The sequence below is a fragment of the Ammospiza caudacuta genome, chromosome 1 (assembly GCF_027887145.1).
Source record: "Ammospiza caudacuta isolate bAmmCau1 chromosome 1, bAmmCau1.pri, whole genome shotgun sequence".
NCBI classification, from domain to species: domain Eukaryota; kingdom Metazoa; phylum Chordata; class Aves; order Passeriformes; family Passerellidae; genus Ammospiza; species Ammospiza caudacuta.
Window position 1 is genome coordinate 54,982,212 of NC_080593.1, and position 27,366 is coordinate 55,009,577.

Below are 27,366 nucleotides of genomic sequence, written 5' to 3' on the forward strand. Positions count from 1 at the left end.
CTTTTTATTTTTGTTCACAGCATTTTGCCTCTATCCTTCCTACAGAGGTGCAGCATCTTGTAAAGGTCATGAAGTTTCTTGTAATGTGCATGCTTCAGCTTTCAGTTCATTGTGGCTACAGTGGCACACTTTATTTTATCATCCTCCTTCATTATCATATTCATCCTTCTTGTATTTTACTTCTAAATTGCAAATTACTAACTTTGTGTAACAAAGTACACATGCACATTTTTTCCTGCTTTTTAGATATCAAGTAAGTGCCTCCTACAGCTAAATTGACATGCTGCTATACAGACTTTGCACTCAGAACTTTGGAGTAAAAAGAAAAACCAGTAACAAAAAAGCACAGCCCAAACCCCTTCAGATGATTAAACTGTGAAAGTTTGGCTTTTGATTGTAATGGCTGTTGTGAAGAGATCGCAGTGATCCATCTTCGCCTGTTGCTGTGTGATAGTTTTGGGGTATCTTTTAATTTGTTTTTTATCTAAAATAAACTTCTAAGTATTTTTGTTGTTTTTTCTCTCTTGCTCCCTTTTCTTATACTCCTAAAAATTTAGGAAGATGAGAGTGAAGAAGAACCTAAGCTCAAGTATGAACGGCTTTCTAATGGAGTGACGGAAATTCTCCAGAAGGATGCAGCCAGCTGCATGACAGTGCATGAAAAGGTATTATGTGACTTTGTGGCTGAGATAGCACTTCTGCTCAGTTTTATATATTTATCTGTCCTTATAGTGCATCAGTATATTTCTGTGTAGAAGTGATGCCAAATCTAGTTGCACTGCAAGGCATCAGTGACATAAACAAAACTTACCATTAACCTGTATTGAGAAATCCGCATTTTCTCAATGTTAAAACAAGTAGTTCACATGGTTCAATTAACAGCAGATCTCTCAGAATCAATTCCCTTCTTGTTTGTATCAAGCATTTTTCAGTGGTAAACACATTTTCTCAATGAGGAAATGAGGTGAGAATTCAAGATGCAGTGATTTGTTATATGAGATGTTTACATAAGCTACTAGAAAAATGCTCACTCACATTTAATAATGAAAAGTATTAAGAACTGCAATCAAAATGGAATCCTAACTTTTCTTTATTCAGAAAGGAAGTTGGCATATACAGTGCTTATTTGTACAGCCATGTCAGCAAAGATCAACTTGATCATGCCAGGAAATTAGCATATATTTGGCTGTGGAAGACATGTTAATGCAGTGGAGAAGAAAGTAAATATTGTGGTTTTTGTTTGCTTAGACTTTACTTTTGGGGAGTGTCATACTAACACTTCCCTGTCCCCCTTCCCTGATTCAGTATGTTAAAAAGAGAGGAACTGCACATGCTAGAGATTTTGATGTACCAGAGGGATGATAAGGATAAAGACATGTCTTAATAGATGATACAGATAAAGACATATCCTAATAGCCAATGCAAAGTAAAGAAATTTCTAAAATAATTTCTATTTTATTCTTAAAAGAAATAAGCTTCATATGATCCTTTAATGATTTAAACAATTGCTTTTGTGTTTTATGAGTTTTCTTCTCTTTTATACATACTGTAAAACATATTAGAATATTGAGGCATTCTGAAGTGCAGCTGAAAATGTGAGTTAATTATTTGTCAACTACTAGTATGTAAAACATAGTAGCTATTTTCTGAATATATAATTTTTCACAGCCAGTAGTATCTCCTTAACAGTTATTGTTGAGGGATCTATCTTTATTATTTGGCTATATTTTTAGATTGACTTGTGCTATGTTTCTTTTCCTCGGAGGACTGTTGCTATGGCTCAAGAGGCTCTTAAGATGAAGCTTGTATTTTAACAGTGTGAATGAAAACAATAAGTCTTTTTAAAATGTTTTTGACAACTTAGAATTACACAGATATTTGGAAAATTGGCAAGCATTTCCTCTTTGTCTGTAGCCTGTTTCTGTTACCTTTTATTCCTGCATCTCAGGTAAATTTTGAAAGCCAAGAGTTCAACAGGATTTTTCTATAAGGATGTGCACAGATACAGCTTTTGCTATAGTGTCACAAAGCGTGACAATACAGGAAAACTGTTGAAGTATCCCAGTACTTTCAGTTTTCCAGCAAACTAGATACACTACTTATGAGAAGAATCAATATTGTTACAAGCCAGGTACTGCAGTCTTTTAGGAATAGGTCTCTTGCAACAGAGAACTTAAAAATGAAGCTGGGTTATAGGCTTTGCAAGGGTATTTCTGTTTCATTCTTGTTGTTTTTTTCAGGATTTTTTTCCTGAACGAACAGGAAAAGTCTTGCTAAATGCTATCATTAGAAAAATTACTCAGTAATATGTAAAATATTGCTCTGATTAAAGCACTTTAACTTTTCTGGGAATCCTGAGATCTGGCTTCTGCATTCAGACTAATTTTCCCCCAGAATTTTTTTTTTTTTTCATTTTTGCTGCTAAAGCATCATATTTTCACCAGGCTTGCTGTCTGCACTGGATGACTAATCGTCATGGCACCTGGTGCATTCAAGCAGGCCTGTGCAGTGGAATAGTCATACCTAGTTATGTCTGCACACCTGATGTTTTATTAACCAGTATTGATTTTTTTACCCGGGGGACTTTTTTCTTCCTGAAAAAAGGCAACCTTGCAGGAGTGAAAGGCATTGCAGGGAATGAATTTCTAATGAGCCCCTTCTTTCCCTTTCTTGCGTCCTTTTAATGTAGCTTCATATTTTAAGTGCCTGAACAGAAATTTCATTTTAAGCAATTCCATTTTGATAAATCCTTTTAAACCTTGACTTTCTGTAAGGTTATTTTTTAAAGATTGTGCTGCCTGACTGACACGCTTAGCAGTGCCTGTAAATTTGAGCATTTCATTATAGGTTGCAATGAAGCATGCTCACATGCAGTGAAATACAGAGAATTGAGTAGCCTAGACTATTTCAGTAATGCTGAAAGTGGGAGCGTGGGGGAGGGGGCAAATAAAAGAAACCTCTGTCATAAATCGAGTAGTACTGAAATTCTATCTTTTCTGTTTAGGTGTAGTTCACATGGTTCAATTAACAGCAGATCTCTCAGAATCAATTTCCTTCTTGTTTGTATCAAAATAAGTTTGTGATAGTATGGATTTATGTCAAGATTTCTTTATTTTGCTGCTATTTTTTAGAATGAAACTCCTGAGATTTCCAAGGAAGTGTATTTGTCTTGGGAGTATTCTGTTTAGGAATGTTACTATGTGAAGGAAAGCAATCCCAGGAGTTATCTGTGTACTTAAATGCACTGTCATAGACCTTCCATAATTCAACTGTATTTTACCAGGGGCTTACAGTTGGCCTTTTGCTGTGTTTGAACACTTTTTTTTTTTTTATTTTAATAATGAAGAAGAATTAAAAATAAAGCTCAAAGGAAACATTAGGATTGAAACAAAGCTGCAGAAAGGATCTAGGAACTATTTCAGATCTCTGTTGGTTCTTGCTCTCACGCTGTATTTTTAATTTGCTGCCACAGTCCATCAGCTGGTATATACAGACTGCAGACCCACCATTAGTTGTCAGTGGATGAGGGTCCTCATGACTCATTCTGACAGCTAACTTGCACTATCACAGTAATATGGGCTTGAAGCCCTGTTTTATTATTTGGGTACAGTTAAAATAACCTTTTTCTATAGAAAGTGGTGGGCTTTTTTCTTTTCCCCAGTGTTGCTAATCCTGGAGTTCATTTAGCATTGCAGTATTTCTTGTGGTGTCTTTGTGTTTATGTAATCAATCTCTTTCTTTCACAGTTTTTGGCACTGGGAACACATTATGGCAAAGTTTATTTACTTGATGTCCAGGGGAACATCACACAGAAGTTTGATGTTGTAAGTATGATGTTATTCAGAACCCATTTACAGGCATGTAAAACTGCTGCAATGTACACTTAACACTCATGCTGCAGTAAGTCAGTTGCAAGTGCAACTACACTAGCACATTCCATAACATAAAAACCAGTCTATGGTCCTTGCAAAAAGAAGTTATGCTGGATGTCTTTGTGGTGAGCACATCTCAGTTTATATATAGGAAACTTCTTCATGTAGCAGAAGAGGAAATGCATATTTATGATTGCAAGTGGCTATTAAAAATGGAACCCGGAAACTCATTACTGCCATAAGGCATGAACCTGTTCATTAGCTGACTACTGTCAGTTATTAGTTTGTGCACTGTCACCTATCTAGTTGCCACAAGTAATTGAAAAGTGATGACCTTGCTGGCTCAGTTTATCAATTACAAATACGTAATGCTAATATTTTATGTAAATGTTTTGATGTTTGAATTATTAAGGGATTGTATTGATTGAAGGAAAAGAAGAAGCCTTTTTCCTTATTGTGCTTTGTGATATCAGATGAATAAAATGCTAAATTTAAAGCTCTGTTCTAGAGTATTAAATGTTCCTTTTTATTGTGGATATTAGTTCATTAGTTTCAAATTCCCTGTCTTTCTTGGAGAGTGGAAGGAAAAGAATTAGAATTTTTTTTTCTCCTCAGGTCTTCAAAAATGTTGGTAGCCAAGCACTGTTTTTTCATAGCAATATAAGCACTAGCCATAGAAACCACCACAAGATGTGGACATGTTTGCAAAGAGAATATACATTCTAAAGCTGACACAGCTGCATGGAAGGGGTCAAGTGTTTGTTTGTATTTTTGAAAAATCTAATTATGAATTTTGCAAGGGAGTGGAGCATAAACTTAAGTATAAACTTAAGATGCAGCTCATGAAGGAATTTTTAGATTTAATTTTATTCAGATTGACAATGACCTTACTGGGGATTCATTAAAGTCAAACTAATTATGAGCTTCTATTTCTTTTAATTTTGTATGTTCATCAGCCCTGTAGCTGAGAATGCTGACTGCATTTCAGAAGAGGAAAAGCTCTTGGTGTCTCCCTTGCAGTTCTTATTACTTTACATGCATGCTTCTTGATAGAGTTTCTCTAGGAAGTAGGAGAAACTTCTCTATTTGAGGCAGGTCAGATTAAATATACCTGAATTATTCTCCTCCATTGCTGCAGTAGAAAACAGAGTCAGAGACTCACTTAAATGGAGATTTTGTATTGAGTCTGGAATTAACTGTCCTAAACTTGTATTTGTTCCACTCAGTATAAGGTGCTTGGAAAATTTTAGTTGTAGAACAATATTTTGTCCACCACCAATGCATGTTCTCTCACACTGATTCCAAGAGATGAAATCATCCTTCTGTGAAGACTTAGGGAACTGCCTAGATGTAGAGCAAGGAACAAGGGGACCTGTTACCTGGTAAAGTCTATAAAACAAAATCCCTGCATTCTCTTTATACGCACCCTCTCAAATTTGCTGTTATTCTCTTTGTTTTTCTTTACTGAAAAGTCCTACCAGCGCCTGCTGGGAGGCTGGTTTCTTATGAAGTTAGTGTTGAACTATAAAGTTACTTTCTGCTCAAAGATGTTACTTTTCCAAACTTAGCCTGCTTCAGCATGATTTTTGTGCTGTGTCTCTTGTAAAGATGACAATGATTTCTTTTGAAACTATTGTTAGAGTACAAACTGCTTTTTGAGCTGGAGAATAGGAAAAAGAAATGTTTCTTGGATTCTACTCTTAATGTTTATATCTCTTTTTGTAATGTACATGTCTCCGCTGCAATAGATTATATCATGGATTAGTTGGAAATGGTGCTTCTTTTTTCTTTTTTTCCTCTTTTTTCTAGTTTGAAGAAGAATGATTTTTCTCTAGTACCACTTGTCTTTAAAAGTAAAGTTTCTTAAGGAACTACTAACTGTTGTAGAACAGAACAGGCTGCCTATGTGAGAAGAAAGCAGCTCTATGATGTACTTGGCTGCTTAAGCTGAAAAGTTTTCTGAATTAATAGTGTCAGCTGCTGAACCCATAGACAGTTTATTCTAACTGGCTGCTGTATGCCAAAGTATTTTCCTTCTAACCTGAACTTCTCAAGATGTTGAATTTCAGACTAGAGACATTACTACAAAACATTCACTAGGGGTCTCAGTTCAGTTCTCTCCTTCTAATGCCTCTTTATTGTGTCCCCTGGGGAATTTGCATTAAAGTATTGCCATGTTATAAATCCCAAATGAAACCTAACCCTTTCTGGAAAAAAAAAGGGAATTACTTCCCGAAGTCACGCAGGGACAAAGCATTTCTGTAAATGTGCTGGTGAAGACTGTTTTCACTAGTGGTGTTTTTTCTGGTTCTTTTTCTCTGATCCAAAAAGAACAAATTCCTTCTCAGACCCTTATCATTGGTGAAATGGCATATACAGCTCTATCTTGAAGTTGTTAATAGGGGAAGTACCTGTTGTTACTGATTATTGGAAATTAATATTATATATAATTTTTTCTGAATAAAATAGCAGTATTACCACTGAAATATTTTAATTGTTTGCAGTAAACGGTGTACCTGGGGAGTGTCTTTTATGTATTTTTCTTTTTGAAAGGATCTTTACAGCAGATGTTTCCTGTCTTGTGACATTGCAGAAATTAATAGTAAGGATAGCAATGTGATGCCCTTTGTGCAAAAGAAAACAGTTACATAAGGAACTGTACATCATCTGAGTCTATATCTCCATTTTTCAGGGGGTTTTTTTTAAAGAAAAGCTGGGATGTGAAAAAACTAATTTTTTTTATACATCTGTTAAATGTGTAATTATCAAAAACAAACCATACGTGGGAAACTTAAAAAGCTACTAGATTCAAACACTGTTAGTATGTAAAATAAACCAGAATTATGCAAGAGGGTTTTTTAAAGCATTTTTTAGAAATTCATTTAAATGTCAAGTGCATATTAAATATTCTTAGAAAATACCATTATTGCTCTCTTAGTCCTCTTGATTACTGTTTTTCTTTCCTAATTTCAGGAAGGCATGTTAAAAAAATATAAATGGTCTTGGAAATTGAAGAAATAAGAATTTTTGCTTTTATAATAAATTCTTTTTTTTCCATAATGCATCTGCATTTGAGCCAAATTGTAAAAAGTAAAAAGGTGCTCATATCAGAGGATTTGCAGCAAAATGAGGGAGAAAATTCACGAGTGTGTTGCATTATCTCCAGAATGGCCAAGTTTTGAATGGCAGCACTCATTTTCAAGACCGAACGCATTTATCATTTTAATTTGAGCTAAAAACAGCTGTAAGAAACATTAAAATATAAAGTTTGGCATCCCTAGAAGTTCTGGTATTGTAACACACTTTCTTGTTTATTGTTTAAAAAACCTATTAGGACTACACTTCTTGATGTCCATAGCAGGAAATCAGTGTGGTTATCCTGGGTTACAAATTCTGTAGTGTCTACTCTGCTTTGACCAATAAATATTCAAAGAGGCTTCTGTGATACTTACATTAAAAACTAAAAATTATTTTTAGAATGAAGTCTTACTCTCATCCAGCTCTTCAAATATCTGATGCAGAATCCTATACCAAGTGGACGACTAGTCTTTTCAGGCTTGCAACTCCTCTAGTCAACAGCAGTGGAAATGTGTGCTTTGAAACTGTTGTAAGATATTTGTGTTTTGGGGGGAATTGAGACAGGAGTTGGGAGGCTTTGGCCTTTTGTGTTGCTTGGGTTCTCAGTAGTTGTGCTCGTGCACTTGTTATACCTCTCTCCTCTTCGCCTAGCATTTCTGTAGCTCTTGCCAGGGTGGCTTGTCTTTGACAATGTCAGTTGCCTAAGATTTAGTGGTATGCATCCTCAATAATGTATGTTTGACAAACTGGTATTCTCTTGTATTAGGGTTCAGTGCATTGAGTGAGATGAAATGTGTCAAATACACTAAAAATTATTACTAAAAGGCAACAAGAAGAGGCAAGAAAAGCCTGCTAATTCCACTGACAAAGGATGATGCAGAACTGATTCACAGCACGTTAATTCCAAATGTCTCTCCATCTTTCTTTCCTTCTTAGACTGTCTACAATTTATTCATATAATTACTGCCTGAACTGACATCCTGTGGATTAAGGATTTGTAGATATGAAGAAAGCTGTACAAACATGTTTAGTTACGTAACAAATCAAAAAGCTTTCAAAGGGCAAGAAAACCTGTCCCCATTCTGGTCTTCTCATAAACATCAAGCTTAAAGCAAAAGTGGTAAGAAGTCTTGGATGGTGCCAGTGATAGCCTTTTAGAAGGGGGAAGATTGCCTATTTTATAAGTAACGTGCATTTGAATGTTTAATGCATTGAAGGTGTTTCAGTAGTGATGTAATGAGTCTAGAAAATGATCTAAATAGTGGTTTAATGCTTCTCTTAATACAAAGAAATTGAAGTCTTTTAGCATGCAACAGCTATTGTGAGTTATTCAATACAGCTAGAGTTTCAGAAAGAAACCTCCTCACAGCATATCTTTTTACAATGTGTTTCTTGCCTTGCCTTGCCTTGTGGTTATCTTTGTGATTGTCTCGCATTGTGTAGCACTAGCTCTTCAATTACAGTTTTTTTATAGGAGTGAATGTAATGCAAAAACACTACGTCATCTCTGCTGCCATGAAGGCTTGAAAGGGAGTTCCTTCTGTGGTGGTATTATTGCCCTTGAGTGTATTGAAGTTACAGCACTCACCAATCTCTGGAGCAAGACCTTGGTTGAAGGTCAGTGTGTGGCCTATTGGTTTTGCTGATAACTCAGCAGGTTGCAAAGAAAACCAGAGGTTTCAGTTGACTTGTTGCCTCTTGGCAAGAGTTTAATTGTTAACAACAAAAAAATATTTCTAACAAAGAAACAGCTGTTCTTAAGCACTAAGTGCTGCTGCTAGCAATGATACAAAACCTGCTAACTGCTGGAGGAGATTAAGCAACATCTTTCAATGGGGAAGGTAACTTACCTTTTCATTGTATAATGAAGTTGCTTTGGATGGAACTTTGCATGAGAGTTTGAAACTAAGATGATGTAAATATCACTTACTTTGACAAGCTACTTCAAAGTCCCTGTTTTTTATCTTTAATGACATCATTGTAATTGTTAGTGTCAGACTATGTAGGAAAACTTAGGAAGTGAAGCAGCAGAATTTAAAGATCTGGGTAGCTCTCTGTTAGGATTTCCATGGTGTTACTGTGCCTGTTAAATTTGAAGCTGAAATCCTGTTTTGTTTATAAAACCAAGTAGTCTATTTTAAGTGAGAGTTCCAAAAGCCAAAATAAAAATTATGGTTTTGATAGAAGTAAGTGTCTATTGCAAAGGACAAGTTTCCTTTTCAACCCTGGGACCTCCCAACAAAATAGGTGTTGCATTTTTATGTCTTAAAAGCTTTATGCCAACTGCTAGCTCTTTCAAATGGAAAAAATTGATACAAATGTCATCTTTTGGGATTTTTGTCTTAAGTCTTGAATGTCTACACTCAATTTAATATCACTTCTGCTTCTCTCTGTCTATCTTTTCATTTTAACTGCAAAGGATTTGGAAATCCAAAAGTTTTTACAGTAGTTGTGGGAATAATTCAGATGGCTTTTGAGTCTGGCTTTTTTGTATCAAGGCTTAAAAAGTATGTTTTATATGTTTCTTCTGGTACTGTGCTTATTAGGTTGCTTGTGACATGAACAGTTTCCAATGAGAACTGTGGAGCTATTGAAGATTCGGAACCATCTTTGGCAGGAACCATGGTGTACCTGTGGTAACCTGTGGTATCTTGCATAGACTGGCAGAAATTTTGGCGTCATGACCATTATTCCATAGATCTAGAAAAGTTTCTTGTCTGACAAAACTGAAATAAGAAAAAAACAACCTCTTGTACGTTTTGCACCTCATCTTTGTACTATTGTATCTGACTTTCCTTTGAAAGGAGTATTAATGAAATTTTTAGTTAACCAAAAAAATCAAAGGGATATGGAAGGTATTTGATATTTGATACTAATAGAAATGTTGTTTGGATTATGGATGAAATGTGGGAGTTCTAAACAATTCTAGAATCACTTATAATTAATTTTTGTAGCTCAAAACTTAGGAAGTGTCACCATTTCATTCAGTTATTCTTTCAGGATTGTACTTTCAATAACCGTAGCTTAGTGCAAAAATAATGTAAAAATTTTAGCTGGAGGTATGAGTTCAGCTACAGAAAGTCTTGTATGGTATAGTCATTTATTTCTTGAATGTTGTTAACTCATACGAGTCAGATGTGTGCTTGTACTGCAGCAAACAGTAACATGTATGCTGTCAATCTAATTAATTTCAATTGAAGTATAAAGCCCGTGTATTTTAGCAGCTGATTTTGGAGTAGCAATTGTTTCTGCCTTCTCTTTTGAACTCTTGACTAGCAACTAGGTTGCCCATGTCCCTTTTTTGAGAAGGATTACAGCCTCACTTTAGACCTAATGGTCCTTCTACAACTTCATTACCCTTCAAATGCATATTGTTTTCCTTTTTTTTTAACATAGAAGCATTGGAAGAAGTCTCCTTTTGTGTTCCCCAGTATCAATCACTTTACCTCAGACTGGGTATCTTCTTGTTTGTCAGCTGCATTTCATGACCAGCTCTAAATGTATTACATTTAAGGTACCTCAGCAGCCCTCTTTAGTGTCACTGACTTCAGTAGAAATCTGCTATGTCACCTTTTAATGAGGTAAAGGACTGTGTTTACATACTGTTCTGTTACAAGCATCTAGACATAGGAAATAGTTCACTTTCTCTTGACTTTGTAGGATGCTATCATATTCTGCATGGTTTTTTCGAAAAAAAGCATTGAATAATCTAGGGTGAAGACATTTGAAAAGGGGAGAATGCAAAACATAAAGGACATTAAAGACATTACTAGTGTAGTATTTAATACAGCATTGTTGATCAATGAAAGCTTCCAATTTGTTTTCTTTTTTTCACCAGACCTTGTTGCCTCTTATTTCTGTGGAGGATCAAGCAGAGGACCTTACTGTAATTCTGCAAAGTAAATTTACATGTGTCACTTTCAGACAGTTTTGAGCAAAATTATTTGTGATATTATTAAGATACATCAAAATCATCAAAACAGGTTTTTTTTTTTTTTTTCCTTTTAACTCTTTCACCATCTAGGTGTAGTAATATTTGCTGTTTGAATGTGTGTCACATCTCAGGACTATTTAGAAAGTGGACCACTGTGCCAAATTGCTCTGGAGTTTTATTGGCACCAATGAAGCAGCAAGTTTCAGGTAGCACTAATTTAGTGTTTTCATAGAAGACTGGTAACTCAGATGTGCATTTTCTAAAATCTAATAACACTTAAAAGCACAGGGAGGATTTGGAGAGGTTTGATTGTAAGAAAGCTAGTGTGTTGCTGATTCCTAGGGCTGTTTTCCTTTCAAATGGGGTATTATACCTGGATGGTATTTTTGTCCATAGGGAATGCAGGCACTTATGTGCATATATAGAATAATAGTAGTTGGCCTGTCAGAATTATTAAGAGTTCAGGCATTAATAAAATATTATTTACATTAGAAAATGTTTTCCTGGTTAGAAAGACTGAATTCTGGAGGACAATGTTTTTTATACAAGTTGACATTAATGATAGGGCTACAGCCCTTTGTTTCCATTAACAATAAAAATACAGCACTGTTAAAAATAGATAATGACATAACAGGGGCATAATATGATGAGCAAAACATGATGGCAAAACCAAGTAGTTTTTTCTATGAGGAAGACATAATTGATAATGAACTTAAAATTTCTAATAAAGGTTCCTTTCTGGAAGATGAGACTTATTTGTTTTAAAAGACATGCCAGTGTGTGTAGTACTTTATTGCACTTGTGATGGAATATTAAACATGTACAGTCCAGATTTGACCAGTGTCTGGTGTTAATACCCTCAGAATGGCTGCTGATAAAAGTACCTACTGTCAAGTGACCATCTCCACTGTGATGGTCTTCACTGTTGAAGAAGTTAGTTTCACTCAGTGTCCTCTGACACAGAGAAATAAAGATATAAGAAACGTCAGAAATTGGTATTTTGGTGTTGGAAGGTTCACCACTGTAATCCTAAACTGGCTGCTAGTTGAAGTCTAGTTGTTGAAGGTCTTGGCAGTTTTATGGATAGGAGCTTTGAAATGTCAGCAATGTAAAGATGGAGTGAATGAACGTGTTTGCTTTTTTAATCTACTTTAAATAAAGTTTATGATATGCAATCAAATGTACACTTCACTGGTATTGAAATAGAGCCTCTTTGTATGTAAATGCATTGAGGAACTTGTACAGGATCAATTAATCTTCATATTTAGCCTTGCCTATCGTACTCTCACAATGAGGATATGGCATACGATATACTGCTTACAGTAAATTACAGCACCCTTCATGATACACAGTTTCTACCAGTGTGAGTACTCTCTGTCTCCCACCATCTTTTTGGTTTGCATATGCTTTTAGAATCCTGACAAGACATCCAATATTGACTGAGTATCTCTGGTGGACTTGTGAGACTTTACCAGATGTTTATAATTGCAAATAAAGAAAGTTCCAGAGTTGGTGTCCAAAGAGAATACAATGCTTTCAGTAATCAGAAAATGTGTTTATTATTGTATGTGGCTCTGACTTATGCTAGTCTGTATCAGTGTTGATAACTGAAAATTTACATGGAAAATGACACTGTAGCTGTAGGTGTTGGCTGAGCTTGAGCATTGATAACCCAGTGTAATATTTAACTATGCCAGGAGTATAACTGCTTATGTTGTTTTCAGCCAGGAAAGGGAATTCATTTCCTTATAATATTTCTGCATCTGTCTGATTCCATCAGTGGAGATATTTTCACTGATTTCACTAGCCACTGGATTTGGATAATTTTCTGTAGCAGAGTAGTTGACAAGCCAAAATAATTTGGAAAAGTACTTACTGAAATTTTCCATTGCAGGAGCTTACAGAAAGAAAAAAAAAAAAAAAGAGAACTATGAAGAAAATAATGGGCATGTGTGGAGAAACAGTGTTTCCAGGCTCCATGGGATGATGTCTTCTATCTTGTGTTAGGTCAGAGATTGGGATGAGCACCATGGCTGTTCAGAAAACCTTCCTGGAAATGATGTTGGCACAACAGTGCATGAGCCCTAAGCAGAATAGTCAACAGCCCCTTTGCTTCTTCAAAAGTTGTTTGGTGGATGCACCAATAAATTCCTCTCTAAAGAGAAAACCTCTCCTGACAAGAGCTTTCACTCTATGTCCTGCTTGGCTTTTTTCATTTGTCACATTTCTGAAATGTGGCTTATCAAGAAATGGAGTAAAATCTCATACTTTCAACTTCAAGGATGGAATTCTACAAAATTCTGTTAAATACATTAATGATGGTGGTAGTATTCCGTTAGAAACAAGCAGTGAAAGTGCCCCTTAAGTTACATCCTCAGTTTTAGATATTTTTTGGCGACTGTTCTTCAAAGCCTATTTTAATAATTCAGTAGCCTCTCTTGAAAGTTTATATTTAAAGATGAATTCTCACAAGTTCATTAGTTCATTGTGTTTGGCAAACTATTCTGAAAAGAAAGCAGTAACAGAAATTGGTGAACCTCTGCATTGCCAGGGGGTGTTGGGTTTTTCAAGGAAGATCTATCTATCACCAGCAGGCTTTCCTGAGCCCTCCCCCTGTACTTCAGCCTTCTCCATGGCTGTGTGATTGGGAATATTGCTTCATATTCTCAGATGGCTTCAATACACAGATAGCAACAAAGAAGTAGGGAAAGGCTTAGGACATAAAGTTGTTGAAGAGCCCTACAGTTATACAGAGGATGGCAAAGGGGATGTGCGGGGAGAAGGAAATGGGAGTAGTTTGCTTACTTTGGCACAGAGTTCCCAGGAGGATATCTCCTTACACTGCAGTGTTTTAATAGAAAAGAGATTTTTCTTTGGATCCATCAGGAATTAGCTAACAGTTCGATTCTGCTAGGAAGTAGTCAAGGCTTTCAGTATAGATTTGGTTTTGGTAATAGTTCCATCAATCGTAAACAAGCATTCTGATTATCTAGTAACTACGAGAGATTTAGGGAGATCCCTTGTTAATATTTTTTTTTCCCCTTGGATGTTTTGGTTTTTTTTTTTCTTAGTCCCTGCAGTTGACAAACAAGGTTAAGGGATTCACTGATGTGGAAAATATTGAAATCACTGTAGGTTTTTTGTTCTTTCTCACTGTCTTAGACTGTATTTCAGAGACTTCTTGTCCTCATATTCCCTTAGTTTTAGACAAGCTTTTGAGATCTTTGGCTTTTGTAGATAAGGTCTTCCTTCCTGCAGACAAGATAAAAGTTAATGTTGTTATTGTTCTGTGTCCTAGACCTTGTCACTCCCCTGAGCCTTCCCCCCTTCCTTTTCTTCTAACCAACATAATCTCCCATTTTTCATTTGGAGAATGACAGATTCAAGAGTGTTACAGGAAATGCAATGGAGCAATAGTTCCCACCAGAATTTTGTTGCTAATATTGGTGAACTAAACCTCTTTGGTGTGAATATTAGTAAATTTTCAGGAAATGAAACTTTCAATGTTATATAAATATAGAGTATGCTTCTTCATTGCAGGCAGTGGTGAACATCTTTTTCTTTAACTCCTACAGCTGCATTTTCAGTTTAGACTTTTGTGTTATTGTGCTTTGTTCCTCGGCTATGTGTAAATACATATGTGTGTACTTCTGTCTTTTTATGGGTAGATCATGATACAGCACTAGAATTTGGGTTTCAAGATGCTTTTTCCTGTGTTGTATCAATGAAATTTTGCAAATATGCAAAATATTTGTGAGTCAGTGCAACACTGCAGCATTTGGAACAAGAAAAGTGCGTGGGTTCGTTTCTTTTTAAAGACAGTTCCTCAGTACAAGAGATCTCTGGGTATGAGTGTTTTGAAGTCAAAAGAGGTGGGACACAACATATGATAGAGTTGTGCTCAACTGTTGCTGAGGATTTGGGATGCTTTTCAAAGCCAGTTCCTCATCCTACATGGAGCAAGGTTTGTGTTTTGTGAGGATCTTAGCTTAGTTATGACAATAACTGAGGTGGTTTCTGTTTGCAAATCAGTATTTTACACTTGGATACCTCCGCCATGGTGGAAATAATACAAACATAATAATGGTAGTCCATACTCCAGTAAGCTAACCATGTATACAACCAAGTATACAACCGTGGGTTGATTGATCATATTGCTGTACATTGGAGCTTTACATGCTTGTTTATGTGAATGGCATGCAGATGAAACATGAATAAATGAAAAGTATGCACATTTAGGAGACAGTTTTTTTATTACAATGCAACTTTGTACATGCAATTTGCCTTAGTATGGAGAACAGGCAAATTGCATGTACAAAGTTGCATTGTAATAAATCTGTACATAATCATTGTACAGATCCAGACTGATAGTCATGTAGCAGAAAAGACCTTTAGGTGTTTTTCTTCTTTCAGTGTATATATATATATATATATATATATATGTATGCATATGCATGGTATCATGTCCCTCTGAGGGAATCTGCAAGGAGTTCTATTGGAAATGGATGATTAGGAACTAAATTAAGCCAAACAATGCAAACATTGTATCTGAGAACTGTTTATTAGTGATGAAAAAAAAAAAAAAAAAGTAAAAGCAAAAGGAGTTGCCCAAACGAAAGAGGGCTGGAAAAGGCAGAAAAGAAGGAAGGAAAATGGAAAAGGAGGGGAAAGGGCAGGGAGAGAGGGGGGAGAGGAGACAGAGAGGAAAGGAGGGCGTTGCCACCTGCAGGTCCGGGGAAGTGCCGCCGGTGTTCGAGCGGCGGGCGGTGCAGGCCTGGCTCCGAGCGAGCCGACGCGACTCTCGGGGAGGTTCCACAGACACGCGGGGCAGGCGCTCCGACCGGAGGCTCGGGACCCTGGACAGGGTCGGGGCGAGCATCGCAGTGCCGGGCTCGGTTGGAGCAGCCGGGTTGAACGCAAGTAGCTCAGGCAAGGACGCGCGGGCCAAGCGGCACTGTGGTGGTCGGGGACACGGGGAGGCAGGACAGGCGCGAAGGCAGAAGAGCCAAAAGGCAGACTGGGGTCAGGGCAAAGGAGGGAGCGAGCAAGGCAGCAAGGGCACATCAGCGAGCAGTGGTGAGCCCCTGAGCAGGCTGAAGCCAAAGGTAAAAAGTAAGTCTCAAAAGCCCCTGGCCAAAAGACAAGTCCCCAGAAAGACACAAAAAGCATAAAACCGAAAAGCCCCTCAAAGCAAAAAGCATAGTCTCCAAAACCCCCCACTGCTCGTGGTGAAATTACTTTGTGCTCTCTGGCACTTCCCCAAGCCTGCCTGTTGGCTGGAGACCATTGGCCCAGTCTAACCTTCCATGGCAGTCCATTGGTGGTGACCTTTCATCGTCTGATTGGAGAAGCCTCTCTGGAGAGTTCACTGTCTCCTACTGACTGTCCCTTGGGAGGAGGTGAAGTCCCATGTTGTCAGGTGAAATCCTCCCAGAGACAACGCTTACCTCCTGCATGTGGCAGATGTGCAACCCCTTCCCCATGTGCCCCTGGCAATCAGTGTTGAGATAAAGCTAAATTGGTTCTTCGCACACAGATAAATAATTATGTGTAAATTAATTTAGGAAAAGTTTATGAAAAGTCCTTTTAAAGAGTGGGTGAAAACACTGATTAAGGAGGTTGTAGAAGTGATGGGAACCTCTTGAAGTAAAATGAGCTTTGCTGTAAGTATGATTGAACACTGCTTTGCTTTTCACACTCCTAATGTGCATGTGGTTTGCCTGCAAACCATGGCTAAAAGGCATGAAGTCACAGACAACTATTAAAATGTTTAGATTCCTAGCTTGTAAATATTGCATTTCTCACAGAATTGGAGTGAAATCCAGTCTTATGTTTCATGTTCATCTAGTTCAAATCCATTGGGATGCAGCATTTGTGAAAGAATCAATTATCCATTTGTTAGTCGGGGGAGCTTTACAAATTATACATTAGCAGATTGATTTCTCAGGTTCACCATTGGGGGACTGATTGTATAAGGTGGGTTGATGATGAGTGTCAGGGGAGAAGGAGTTGCCACAAAGAACACAATTAAAAGAAGCTTTCTGAGTGGCCATGAATTTACTCCTAATTGAAGAGCTGACTTAATCCATAGTAAGAGCATTTATTTCAAGCATTTTACATTAGGTAATTGATTATCACATGAGGTACATTTGCTGCTAGATATTTGATTTTCCTTTCCTTTAAATTTAGGATTTTGCAAAAGTCTGCATTTAGATCTTTATGTGCAAGGTGTCTACTAGCTTTCTCTCCTACTACCTAAACTTTCTTTCGTCCATTAAGGTAATGGTTTTTTTTGTTCTATAGTGTCAGCTTGACATTATTGATTTTGAACAGTCAGACTTACTTATGTTGTCCAGAATTCCAAACATGTCTCCATCAGAAAGAAAACTGAAGCTAATGGAAATTCAGCTGAAGGTATTTCTTCCTTTGCTGGTGCTTCAAAAGTTTATGAAATTCTGAAGCTATTCCCAGGTAAATAATTTCCATTCCTAACCAACTGGACCAAACTTATTGCTGAACTTGAATTATGATGCTTGAGAAATTAAATGTGTATTATTATCTCTTACACAGTACTGGAAGTATGATTGTGATCACAAAGTTGTTGTGTATTTTTACTTGATGGGCCTAATGGTAGGGGTCCTGATAAGGTACAAAAAAGATTATCCAATGTAGTGCTAATAAAATAAATAGTACATTTTCAACATTTTATATACAGGTTCCTCTGATTTTATGACATGAGGCTTAAGATTAGATCATCTCTCTTACGTGTTCTAAATTTTAGATTCTTTTACATGTTACAGGTTTTTTCCAATGCACATTTCAAATACCTTTACAACAGTCAAGTGACCAAATTGCAGTGTGTATCATGGTTCCAACTGTGTTAAATAATCAGTGCTTCAAATTATGATGAGTTAGTGATGACTTTTATCTTCTCTAACCTTGAGTGATTCTTCATCTTTTGTAGACATGTAAAGGTAGATTGGGCAGGAGGGGTATTTATTCCTTTACTGTAAAATCCAAAGCCTGTTTTCTTTTGTCAGACAAATAAATTCATCGGTGTGTTAGCTGGACAAAGCTTTAAAAAAAACACAAGGGAAAGGCAGTTGTAACTTTATGCCTGAGTTTATAACATTTATTTAAAAAAAAGAAAAATAAGAGCAAGGTGGGAGGGGGTGACCCACAATATTATATGTGTTCCTCCTTTATGAAATATCAAAATTATCCACAGGGTATTGGATGCAATTGAACACAATTAATTTTGATGCAATTTAATTTAATTAATTTAATACAAGTAAATTTGAAATAGTAAGTAGCTTTGCTGACTGGCACAAAAGTATATTTAAACAAATGATGGTTATGAAAAGAAGAACTGGAACTGATTCTGGAAGAAACACTTTAGTTTAGATAATATATGTACCAATTTTATCTGTGGTCTTTTCTTTCTTATTTCCTGAATAGATTGAGATCTTGATTTTCAAACAGCTTTCCAGTGGAACACAATTCTGAAAATCATAGGTTTGACTGTTATTTAACTCTGAACAAGAAGAGTCTGGTATTAGAGTTCTTCCTGAAACTTTATTTTAAAATGCATGTAATATTCAGCCTGGACCATCATCACTTTCTGAGCTCCACAGAAAGTTCTGACTTGTAATGTCAGCAGACAGGCTAATAGTCAATGTGCTAGTTTGACTTGAGTACAGAAAAAAATGTACTCTGTGTTTGCTTTATCTTGTGTACATCATTTCCTGTCAACACTTAGCTGGAGGGTTGTGTAAATGAGCAGGTCTCTTTTAGTTGAGTTCAGTTGTTTTCCCTGATTGTCATCTGTGTATGGTGGAGACAAAGAGGAAAAAATAATAGGAGAAAGAAAAAGTTAATAGCAACTGATGAAGGTGTTGGGCATGCAGAAGGCTTGTACCAAATTGCTACTTAAAATATATATGCTGTTATGAAATACTGTATCATTGAATTTCTGTTTAGAAATAGAACAAGTCTGGAAGTATTGTGCACTATTTTGAATGTGAGAAAAGTGCAAATACTCTGGAATCACCTTTTTTTTCCACTGACAACATTCTAGAATCTTAGAATCACAGAATGTTAAGTGCTTAGAATGTAAAGATTACATAGTCCTAATCTTCCCTGCCATGGGCAGGGACACCTGCCCCTAGACGAAGTTGCTCAAGGCCTTATTCAGCCTAGGTTTGAACAGCATCAGGGTTGGGATATCCACAACCTCTCTGGGCAACCTGTTCAGTGTCTCACCACACTCACAGTATATAATTTCTTCCTAATATGTAGCCCAAATTTTCCCTTTTTCATTTGCACTCGTTACTCCTTGTCTTATCATTGCAGTTCCTGATGAAGAGTCCCTCTCCAGACTTTCTTGTAGGTCCCTTTCAGGTACTGGAAGTGTGGGTCTCCTTCTTTTCTCCAGGCTGTACAGCCTCAGCTTTCTCAGCCTGTCTTCATAAAAGAGGTACTTCAGTCCTCTTACAAACTCCATGACCCTCCTCTGGACTTGCTCCAACAGTTTCATGTCCTCCTGATGTTGGAGACACCAGAACTGAATGCAGCACTCCAGTTAGGATCTCACATGAGCAGAGTAGAGGGGCAGAATCACCTCCTTTGACCTGCTGGCATTCCTTGTGATGCAGCCCAGGATTCAATTGTCTTTTTAAGCTACGAGCACAGACAGCTGGCTCGTGTGGAGTTTTTCCTCACCTGTAACCCCCAGGTCTTTCTTAGCAGGGTTGCTCTCAACCACTTCTCTGCCCAAGCCATTGGTGTGTCTGGGATTGCAGTGACCCAGGTGTAGTGTCGGCAATGAAGAGGGACGGGGACTCCGTGAAATAGTCAAAGAATCCAAATTTATTGTGAAGTACAACTGCTTATATACTTATTCTAGGAAGACTAATAATGTTTTACTGCCAGGATTGGGTTAATCATCATATAAACAAATTTATGCATTTTACAACATCTCTTGCATTTTACATCTCTTGCTTGAAGAGTTTGATGTTATTTTCTTTTTCTGGTAAGTCTGTCTGATTTAATCTTCTTGCAATCTTGATTCTATCCTCAAAGTTCTGTTTGCTATTACCAAGGCATCCTGTTATCAAATCTCTTATGCTAACCAGGTCCAAAGTCCATAATGTCTTGTGTGTACCAATAGTGTAGGACCTTGCACTTTGCTTTGTTGAACTTCATGAGGTTTGCTTCAGCCCACATCTGTCAAGGTCCCTCTGGATGCCATTATCCCTTCCCTTCATCATGTCAACTGCACCACACAGACTGGTGTCATCAGTGAACTTGCTGAGGGTGCACTTGGCCCGCTGTCCATGTCACCAACAAAGATGTTGAACAGTATCAGGCCCAGTATGGACCCTGAGGGACACCAGTCACTGATCTCCATGTGGCAATGAGCCGTTGACCAAAACTCTGTGCACATGGCCATCCAGCCAGTTCTGTATCCACTGAGTGGTCCATCCATCAAATCCCTGTCTCCAATCTGGAGACAAGGATGTCCTGCAGGAGTTTGAAATACTTTGCATTTACTCCAGGTAGACAATGTCAGTTGCTCTACCCCTGTCCACCAATGCTGTAGCCCTGCCATAGAAGGTCACCAGATTTGTTAGGCATGATCTTCTCCTTGTAAAACCATTTTAGCTGTTACCAGCCACCTCTTTGTTGGGTGGGTACCTTAGCATAGTTTCTGGTAGAATCTGCTGTGTGACCTTGCCTGGCACAGAGCTGAAACTGACTGGACAGTAGTTCCCTGTATCTTCCACTTTTCCCTTTTTAAAAATGAGGATTATATTTCCTTTTTTCCAGTTATCAAGGACTTCACCTGACACAATTTTTCAAAAACAATGGATGGTGGCTCAGCAACTTCATCTGCCAGCTCCCTCAGGATAAATCTCGTTGGGTCCCATGGACTCGTGCACATTCAGGTTCCTTAGATGGTCTCGAACCTGATCTTCTCCTACAGGGGGCTCAGGATCTTCATCCTCACAGTCCCTGCATCTGCTTTTCTTGACTTGGGTGGCATGGCTGGAGCACTTGGCAGTGAAGACTGAGGGACAGAAGTCATTGAGAATCTCAGCCTCCTCTTCGTCCAGGGTAGCCTGGTCTCCTGTTTTCTTCCCACATCTTTTCTATCCCTAGTATCTCTTTTGCTTGCCACATTCCTGTAGAAGCCCTTCCTGTTATCCTTAGTATCCTGCAGGAGAGGTTTTGCCTTACTGAGCACTGTTAATTACCTGAATAGGATCATACATTTAATCTCCAAAGTAATGCCATATGGCTTTCTCATTACAACAGATAAATTCCATCATCCTGATCCTCGTCTTCAGTGTTTATGTGAAGATAGCTTATGTAGTCCATTTTACCTATTTTCTACACTTCATTTTTTCAGAATCAAACTTTTTCAAAGCCATTTGACTGGAAAATAGGAATAGTGTGGACTGTAGGATTGAGCCGTCAGCTCCTCTGGTGTGTCCTGGTTTGTGTCATTTTGTCTTAGGTTTTGTTGCAGTAGTGTCTCCAACAAGGCCCATCACATTGGACTGCTGCCAGATCTGCTGTTGCTGTGATGCCAGTCTGATGGTGGATGTAGGTGCTGGAGTTATGAGAATATGACTGGTTGAACACTGCGTGTTAGTGTATGACCCTGTGCCAAGACTGTACTACTGAAGACAGATGTTTTGTCTTTGCAATTGCAAAATAACAAATGAAGGGAAGAAACTTAGTGGGAAAGTTGTGTCAATAGCAACTTAGATGCTGCCCGGAACAAAAAAAAACCATATCACTTCCATGATAAACTCAGTTAAACTTTCTATGCTTCTCCTCTCAGAAGGCCAGAGGTGTTCCTGGTAGTAGAGGGAATGGTGCAGAAAATTGATTTAAATTCCCAGTGAACTACTTTGCAAACAACACTCTGTAGAAAGACCACTTTGTAATAGGCAGTAATTTCAATATTTCCAGGTGCCATTTTGTGGCGAGACCAGGAATTCTATGTTTTGTACACAAGAAAGCAGGAAAGCAAAAAGGCAGTGTAACTTTCCCAACTCATCAGACAACTATGGCAGTGCAGTGTTCAGTTGTTCAATCAACCTTGATTTTAAAAAAGCTTCTAGAAAATATAATTTGGGCATATGATATTTTCAGAGTGGATGGGAGGAAAGCTTCCCTTTCTCTGAGTTGGAATTTGTTGTGTGTGTGATAGATTATGGGGGGAAAAACTTTCCAGAGGGTGTGAAAGTACCTCAGTTCATCTGCTGTAGAATAGCCCATGTGGAGAGTGTGTTTTTATATACTTATTATATACTTGTAATGCAATTCCAACTGCCATAGCATATGTAAGGACCTGTGATACTTCAGACACAGTTGTGTAGCATCTAATGTGATCCCACAACTCCAGTGCTCTTCCAGTGACACTTTGTTTTTACACAAACATATGATGGATTTCTTTTATCATGCTCAGAACCACAGGAGTAGTCTAAGTTGTGGTTCAATCCATTCTATTTTTTATGAGGATAAGAAAACTGGTTCTTAAAAGTGTAAGAGACTTACCTGTGGGAAGATCCTTCAGTGATTCTTGAAATGATGAGCTATTTGTTACAGAGGGTGAAATCAGGATCATGGTGCATAAGAAGTTTCTGGTGCCTGAATATAATTGACTTGGTTTTTATATGCAAGAGGATATGCATCAGGTTATCCAAATGATGTTATGAGTTAGCCCTCCATACCTCAGGTATGAGTAGCTGTTTAAGCTAAGTAAACAGTAGCAGATACTGTCTAACCCTGTAGGTTAGAACCAAAAGTATATTTGGATAGGGAAGGGAAGATTTATTAAATTGGGATGGTTTTCAGGCTTTTCCCCGTATTTCTCTAAGAACAAGTAAATCTATGTTGCACTTCAATACCTTCTAATACTTCTGAGAACAGTATTAGAGCCAAAAATGAATGTAAGAGAAGGAATTTGAAAAAACAAATAATTACAGGCCTAGCCATCAGACCAAAATAGAAAGTCTCCAGTTGCCCTGATGTGTCTGTAGTCACTGTATTTTATCCAGAGTTTTGATAGCAAGAACTAATAGCCAGTGGTGCATAGGCACAGATGCTTAAGGTCTGGGAGCCTGGCACTTCATGGGAGTTCCAGAGCCCTGAGGCAGGTAACTGCAAAAGGAAAGTCAGAATTTTGGAGTGGGGCAGAAGGCTGGAAAGAAGTCTTTTGGCTTTGTCGTAGAAATACCTATTCTGTAAGGATTTTTTGATTCATGCAACTAAACATTACTCAGTTGTTCACACGTAAATCTTTCAAAGTGCAAGGAATGTTAAAGCATGTCCTTGGTGATGTAACTTTAAAAGTATCTTTTCCTTGTTTTCTTTCTCTAGAGCCCAGTGAAGATAAATCAGATCAGCCTGGATGAAAGTGGAGAGCACATGGGTGTTTGCTCAGAAGATGGGAAGGTACAACAAATCTCTTTATATATTTGTTGAGGTAGCAGGTAGTCTTAGTATTATACTAGGATAATTGTGATAACCTGTGGAGTTGATTCCTGCATTGAGCGCCACTACTTTTACCATACATTTTGAGAACTGAACTCACCTTTGAATACTCAAAATTAAAGTCAAATATATTTTGCACAAATATGCTGTAGGAAAAGTAATTACAAGAATGTCAATAATGTAACTGCTATTAAGCTGATTAACAGCTGTGACAGGAGGTCATGTCAACTTAATCATTACTGCTGTGCCAGTTATACTTCAGTGACTACTCTGCTGTTCCTGCAAGACAGTATTTTAATGCCTTTCTGCTATAAATCCACAAAATTGGATTTTGTGGACATGATTTCTGTGGGCTGGTGGTTTTCATTTTCACACACTTTATGAATGTTTCTCTTGAATTACAGAATATTTTGATAAACAATCATAGTTTATCAGAAGAGCAAAGTGTCTTACAACAGCCACATTAAATAAATGTAAAATCAATATATGTACAGTTTCTTAAAAAACCTGCTTCCTTGACTGAGAACATATATCATTTGTGTAGTGTATAAGTAGCAATTATCAGTGCTTCTCTGGAATGTTGAGCTGTGACATTTAGTGGTTTTGGTGATTGATTTTCCAGTTATAAGAATGTCTTTTTGTTTTTTCAGTGGATGACAGTATTTTCTAATGTTGGTTTGCAATGATAAAATTCTAATGCACAGTGTGTATTTAAGCTTATTTTTAATATAGCGCCCATATACAAATGCAGTGCATTAAAAGTAATCTAAATAATTTCTCAATATCCAACTTACTTCTCAGGAGAACATTTCTTACATAGTAGACTTGGGGGAGGAGGAGTGTTGGTAATCTTAATGTTGCATTCAGTTGAAGTTCTTTAAATTAAATTAAATTAAAGCTGGAATTTGCAATGGAAAAAATGGGGAAAGATCCACTTTAGACTGTGTGCATTTGGGTTTTTTCATTCCAAATAGAGTTTTTTGTCCCTCAACAGGCAGGCAGCCAGTTTGTGTATCCAGGCCTTTTGTTTCTGAGAGATACCTTATGTCAGTACCTTGGCACAGTAATTAGGATACTAGTGCCTATCAAAGTGGTTATAGAATTTTACATCCTGGGTGAAACCCCACAAGAGTATCCTGTTTGTCTAAGCAAGATAAGGCAAGGGTCAGTAATTGTGCAAGCTAATAAAAATGTTGAGCTAGCATTGTTGGTTTAGGTTTTCCTATGGTGTTGGGGAGCAAGCACTTAATGTGAGGGCTCCTCAAATACGACTGTGGATGACTGTCAGTAATCCACTATGCTGCGGTGAGACTGCAAGCCATACACATTTTTTTTGTATACTAAGCTAATATTAAATACACCTATTTCATTTCAGATATACTGAAAAACCTATAATCACTACTCTGGTGTGGTTCTATTTGAAAAGACTTCAATACTTTAAATGGTGACTCTGTCTTCATTTAGTGAAATAGCAGTTGTGGATCCCGTGTATGACATTCATACTATACAAGGCAGTCTAAAATATAGTGCCACAGCCACAGGAATGTAGTGTCACAGGTACCGTATTCAGCATAGTTGCATTCATAGAGTCCAGGAACATTGATGCTTCACCATATTCTACACTTGTGAAAAACTCATCTGGAGATTTGAAAGATATGGGTATTTTAGAAGTTAGATTTTCCACATGATCCAGAAAGGCTCGTGTCTGTGAAATAATCCACCCCTAAAATTGATTAAAATAAATTGTTTTATGTTGTGCTACTGTATAAGAAAATGGCAGATTTCCAGCCAGATAATGTAGCACTTACAGATTCTGGTCATAAAAAGAGTGTAACTTTTGTTCCTTATAGCTCTTACCTTACTAAAGTGGGAGTGTTGCTATTGTGAGCAGTTAAAATACTTGTACAAGTAGTTACAAAGTCTTTATTAACTTGATTAAATATGTAAAAGTGGTGACAACCTTTTTTAAAAAGAAACAAGGGGGGAGAAACAGTAAAGCAGTACAGTAAAACAGTTTGGTTTTCTTAAATCAGTTTTAAACAAAAAAGCAGATGTAAAGAAGAAGCCTGGGAATTTTGAGTCAGCTGCAATTATATTCTACCAATTAATGAAGATATGTTCTCTTTTGCTATAAGCAGAGTGCATTTTCACATATCAAAATGGATCCAATATGATAGAGATGGAAGTCATTTATTTTCTTGCAGAAAGGCCTTATGATGAGAACCTCCTCCTCATATCTGTTCTGCTGGTATATTTTATTTTACTGCTTTTTTTTCTGACTCTCAAACTAGATTTGATCTAGCCGTATAGACTGGGGGGAGAGCACAGAAGAACAGTACAATTTTCTAACCTTCTTGACAGTCAGCATCCAGACCCAGTGTCAGAACCTTTCCCATGTATGTCATGCATGTCCAACAAATGCTTTGGGAGCCACTTGCAGCGTTTCTGTACTGCACATTTGGTTCTTTGAAAACCTTCCTTTCTAATGAAGTCAGCTGCAGCTGATCGCCACTGGCATGGAAAGGAGCAGAAATCATAACCAACACCAGCCTTCTAGTCTAGCTGCTGGGTATTGAAATGTTAGGGTATAAGAGAATTTTGGTGCTCAGATAAATAGAACAGGAAGCAGGCTAGCATCCTCAGAATTGTAGAGATTTTTAGATTTTTTTTTTCTATTAGTTTTGTATGTAGTTAATGGTATACTATCTTGAAAAACCTGGATGTGACTCCCGATTTTGCTAAAGCTTCCATGACATTACATATTGGCACTCTTATTCTGGCCTGTAACTTTTTTATATGAAGAAATAGAAATTATATTGAAAACTCACGTGCTTACATGTTTTAGTGTCATCTCTAATGCCTGTAACAACATTGATGTTAAGGATATCCACGAATTACATTGATAATTTTTCAAGAAACGTGACTTGATTTCCTGCCTTTTGGTCCCTGAAGGTTGCTTACTTTTTCCATATGTGGAAGCAAAGAAGCAGCTAGGTCTGGATGCACTGGAGTGGTGGGTTCTAGATATTTAAAAGCAGACAGGACTAGCAAAATGTAGTGGAATCATAAAATCCTTTTCCAGCTGCCTAAGAGCATCGTGAACAGAGTGGGCATGGAAAGTAGAAATAGATAAATCCAATATAGGTTTGTAATAGCAAAAGAATCACTTTCTTTCTGAAGAATATGAGACATTAAGAAGTAATAAACTGTTAGATGATGTCCCTAGAGTAAACATGATAGCATGTATTTTTTGTGGAATTGTTTTTTTCCTCTTAGCTCACTCCATGTTGTTGTAATACTCCAAAAGAAATATATTGCTGTATTCAGTGATATATTAGGAAAACGTTGAAGGCCCTGTTGCTAATTTTGATTAATTACTTTTAATTTGAGACGGGTGTTTTGTAATTTTTGAGGATTCTGCTTTCACAGAATTTGTAGTGTTATGTTTTAACTGTGTATTTTCTTTTTTTTTTCTCCTTTCATTTTCTGTCTTATTTTCTCTTTCCTCTGTTTCTTACTTTGTGTAGGCTATAGTACTGAATATGATGTGCCAACTGATGAAAACAAAAACCCAGAAAGCAAAATCCTCTAGACATCGGCCCAAAGGTTTTCTAGGCTTACAGCCAGGTTCAATTCAAATACAACCCTTTGGCTGGCTTACATAATCACAGCTTTGTGATACATCTCACAGTCTCCAAATATTGATTTTTCTAATCCATTGGAGCAGTAGCTCAGCCCTACACAGTGCATGCAGAAGTATTTTTAAAGTGTGTTGTTAAAGGCAGTGTATTCACTAATGAGTAATGGACTGAGCTGATAATGCTTAGGAGATGTATCCAGGAGACAAGCTTGAAAGGAAAATGAGGTGCAGGGAGATGTTTTTAACTTCACGAGCCTGCTGAACTTTGAGCCACTCTAAGGATGTCCCAGTTCCTTGCAGATGGCTTAGTTCCTCTTGTAGTTTCCCTGAAGTTT

At 37.4% G+C, this 27,366-nt stretch overlaps 1 protein-coding gene across 1 annotated transcript in view; it reads left to right on the plus strand.

The window, feature by feature from the left end:
- Window positions 1–27,366, plus strand: part of VPS41 (VPS41 subunit of HOPS complex) — a 112,013-nt gene that overhangs the window by 22,660 nt on the left and 61,987 nt on the right. Inside the window, exons 3-5 of the mRNA XM_058825332.1 lie at window positions 558–665; window positions 3,747–3,824; window positions 23,278–23,352. Of these exons, the coding sequence (XP_058681315.1) occupies window positions 558–665; window positions 3,747–3,824; window positions 23,278–23,352 (261 nt within the window). The remainder of the gene's footprint in view (window positions 1–557; window positions 666–3,746; window positions 3,825–23,277; window positions 23,353–27,366) is intronic.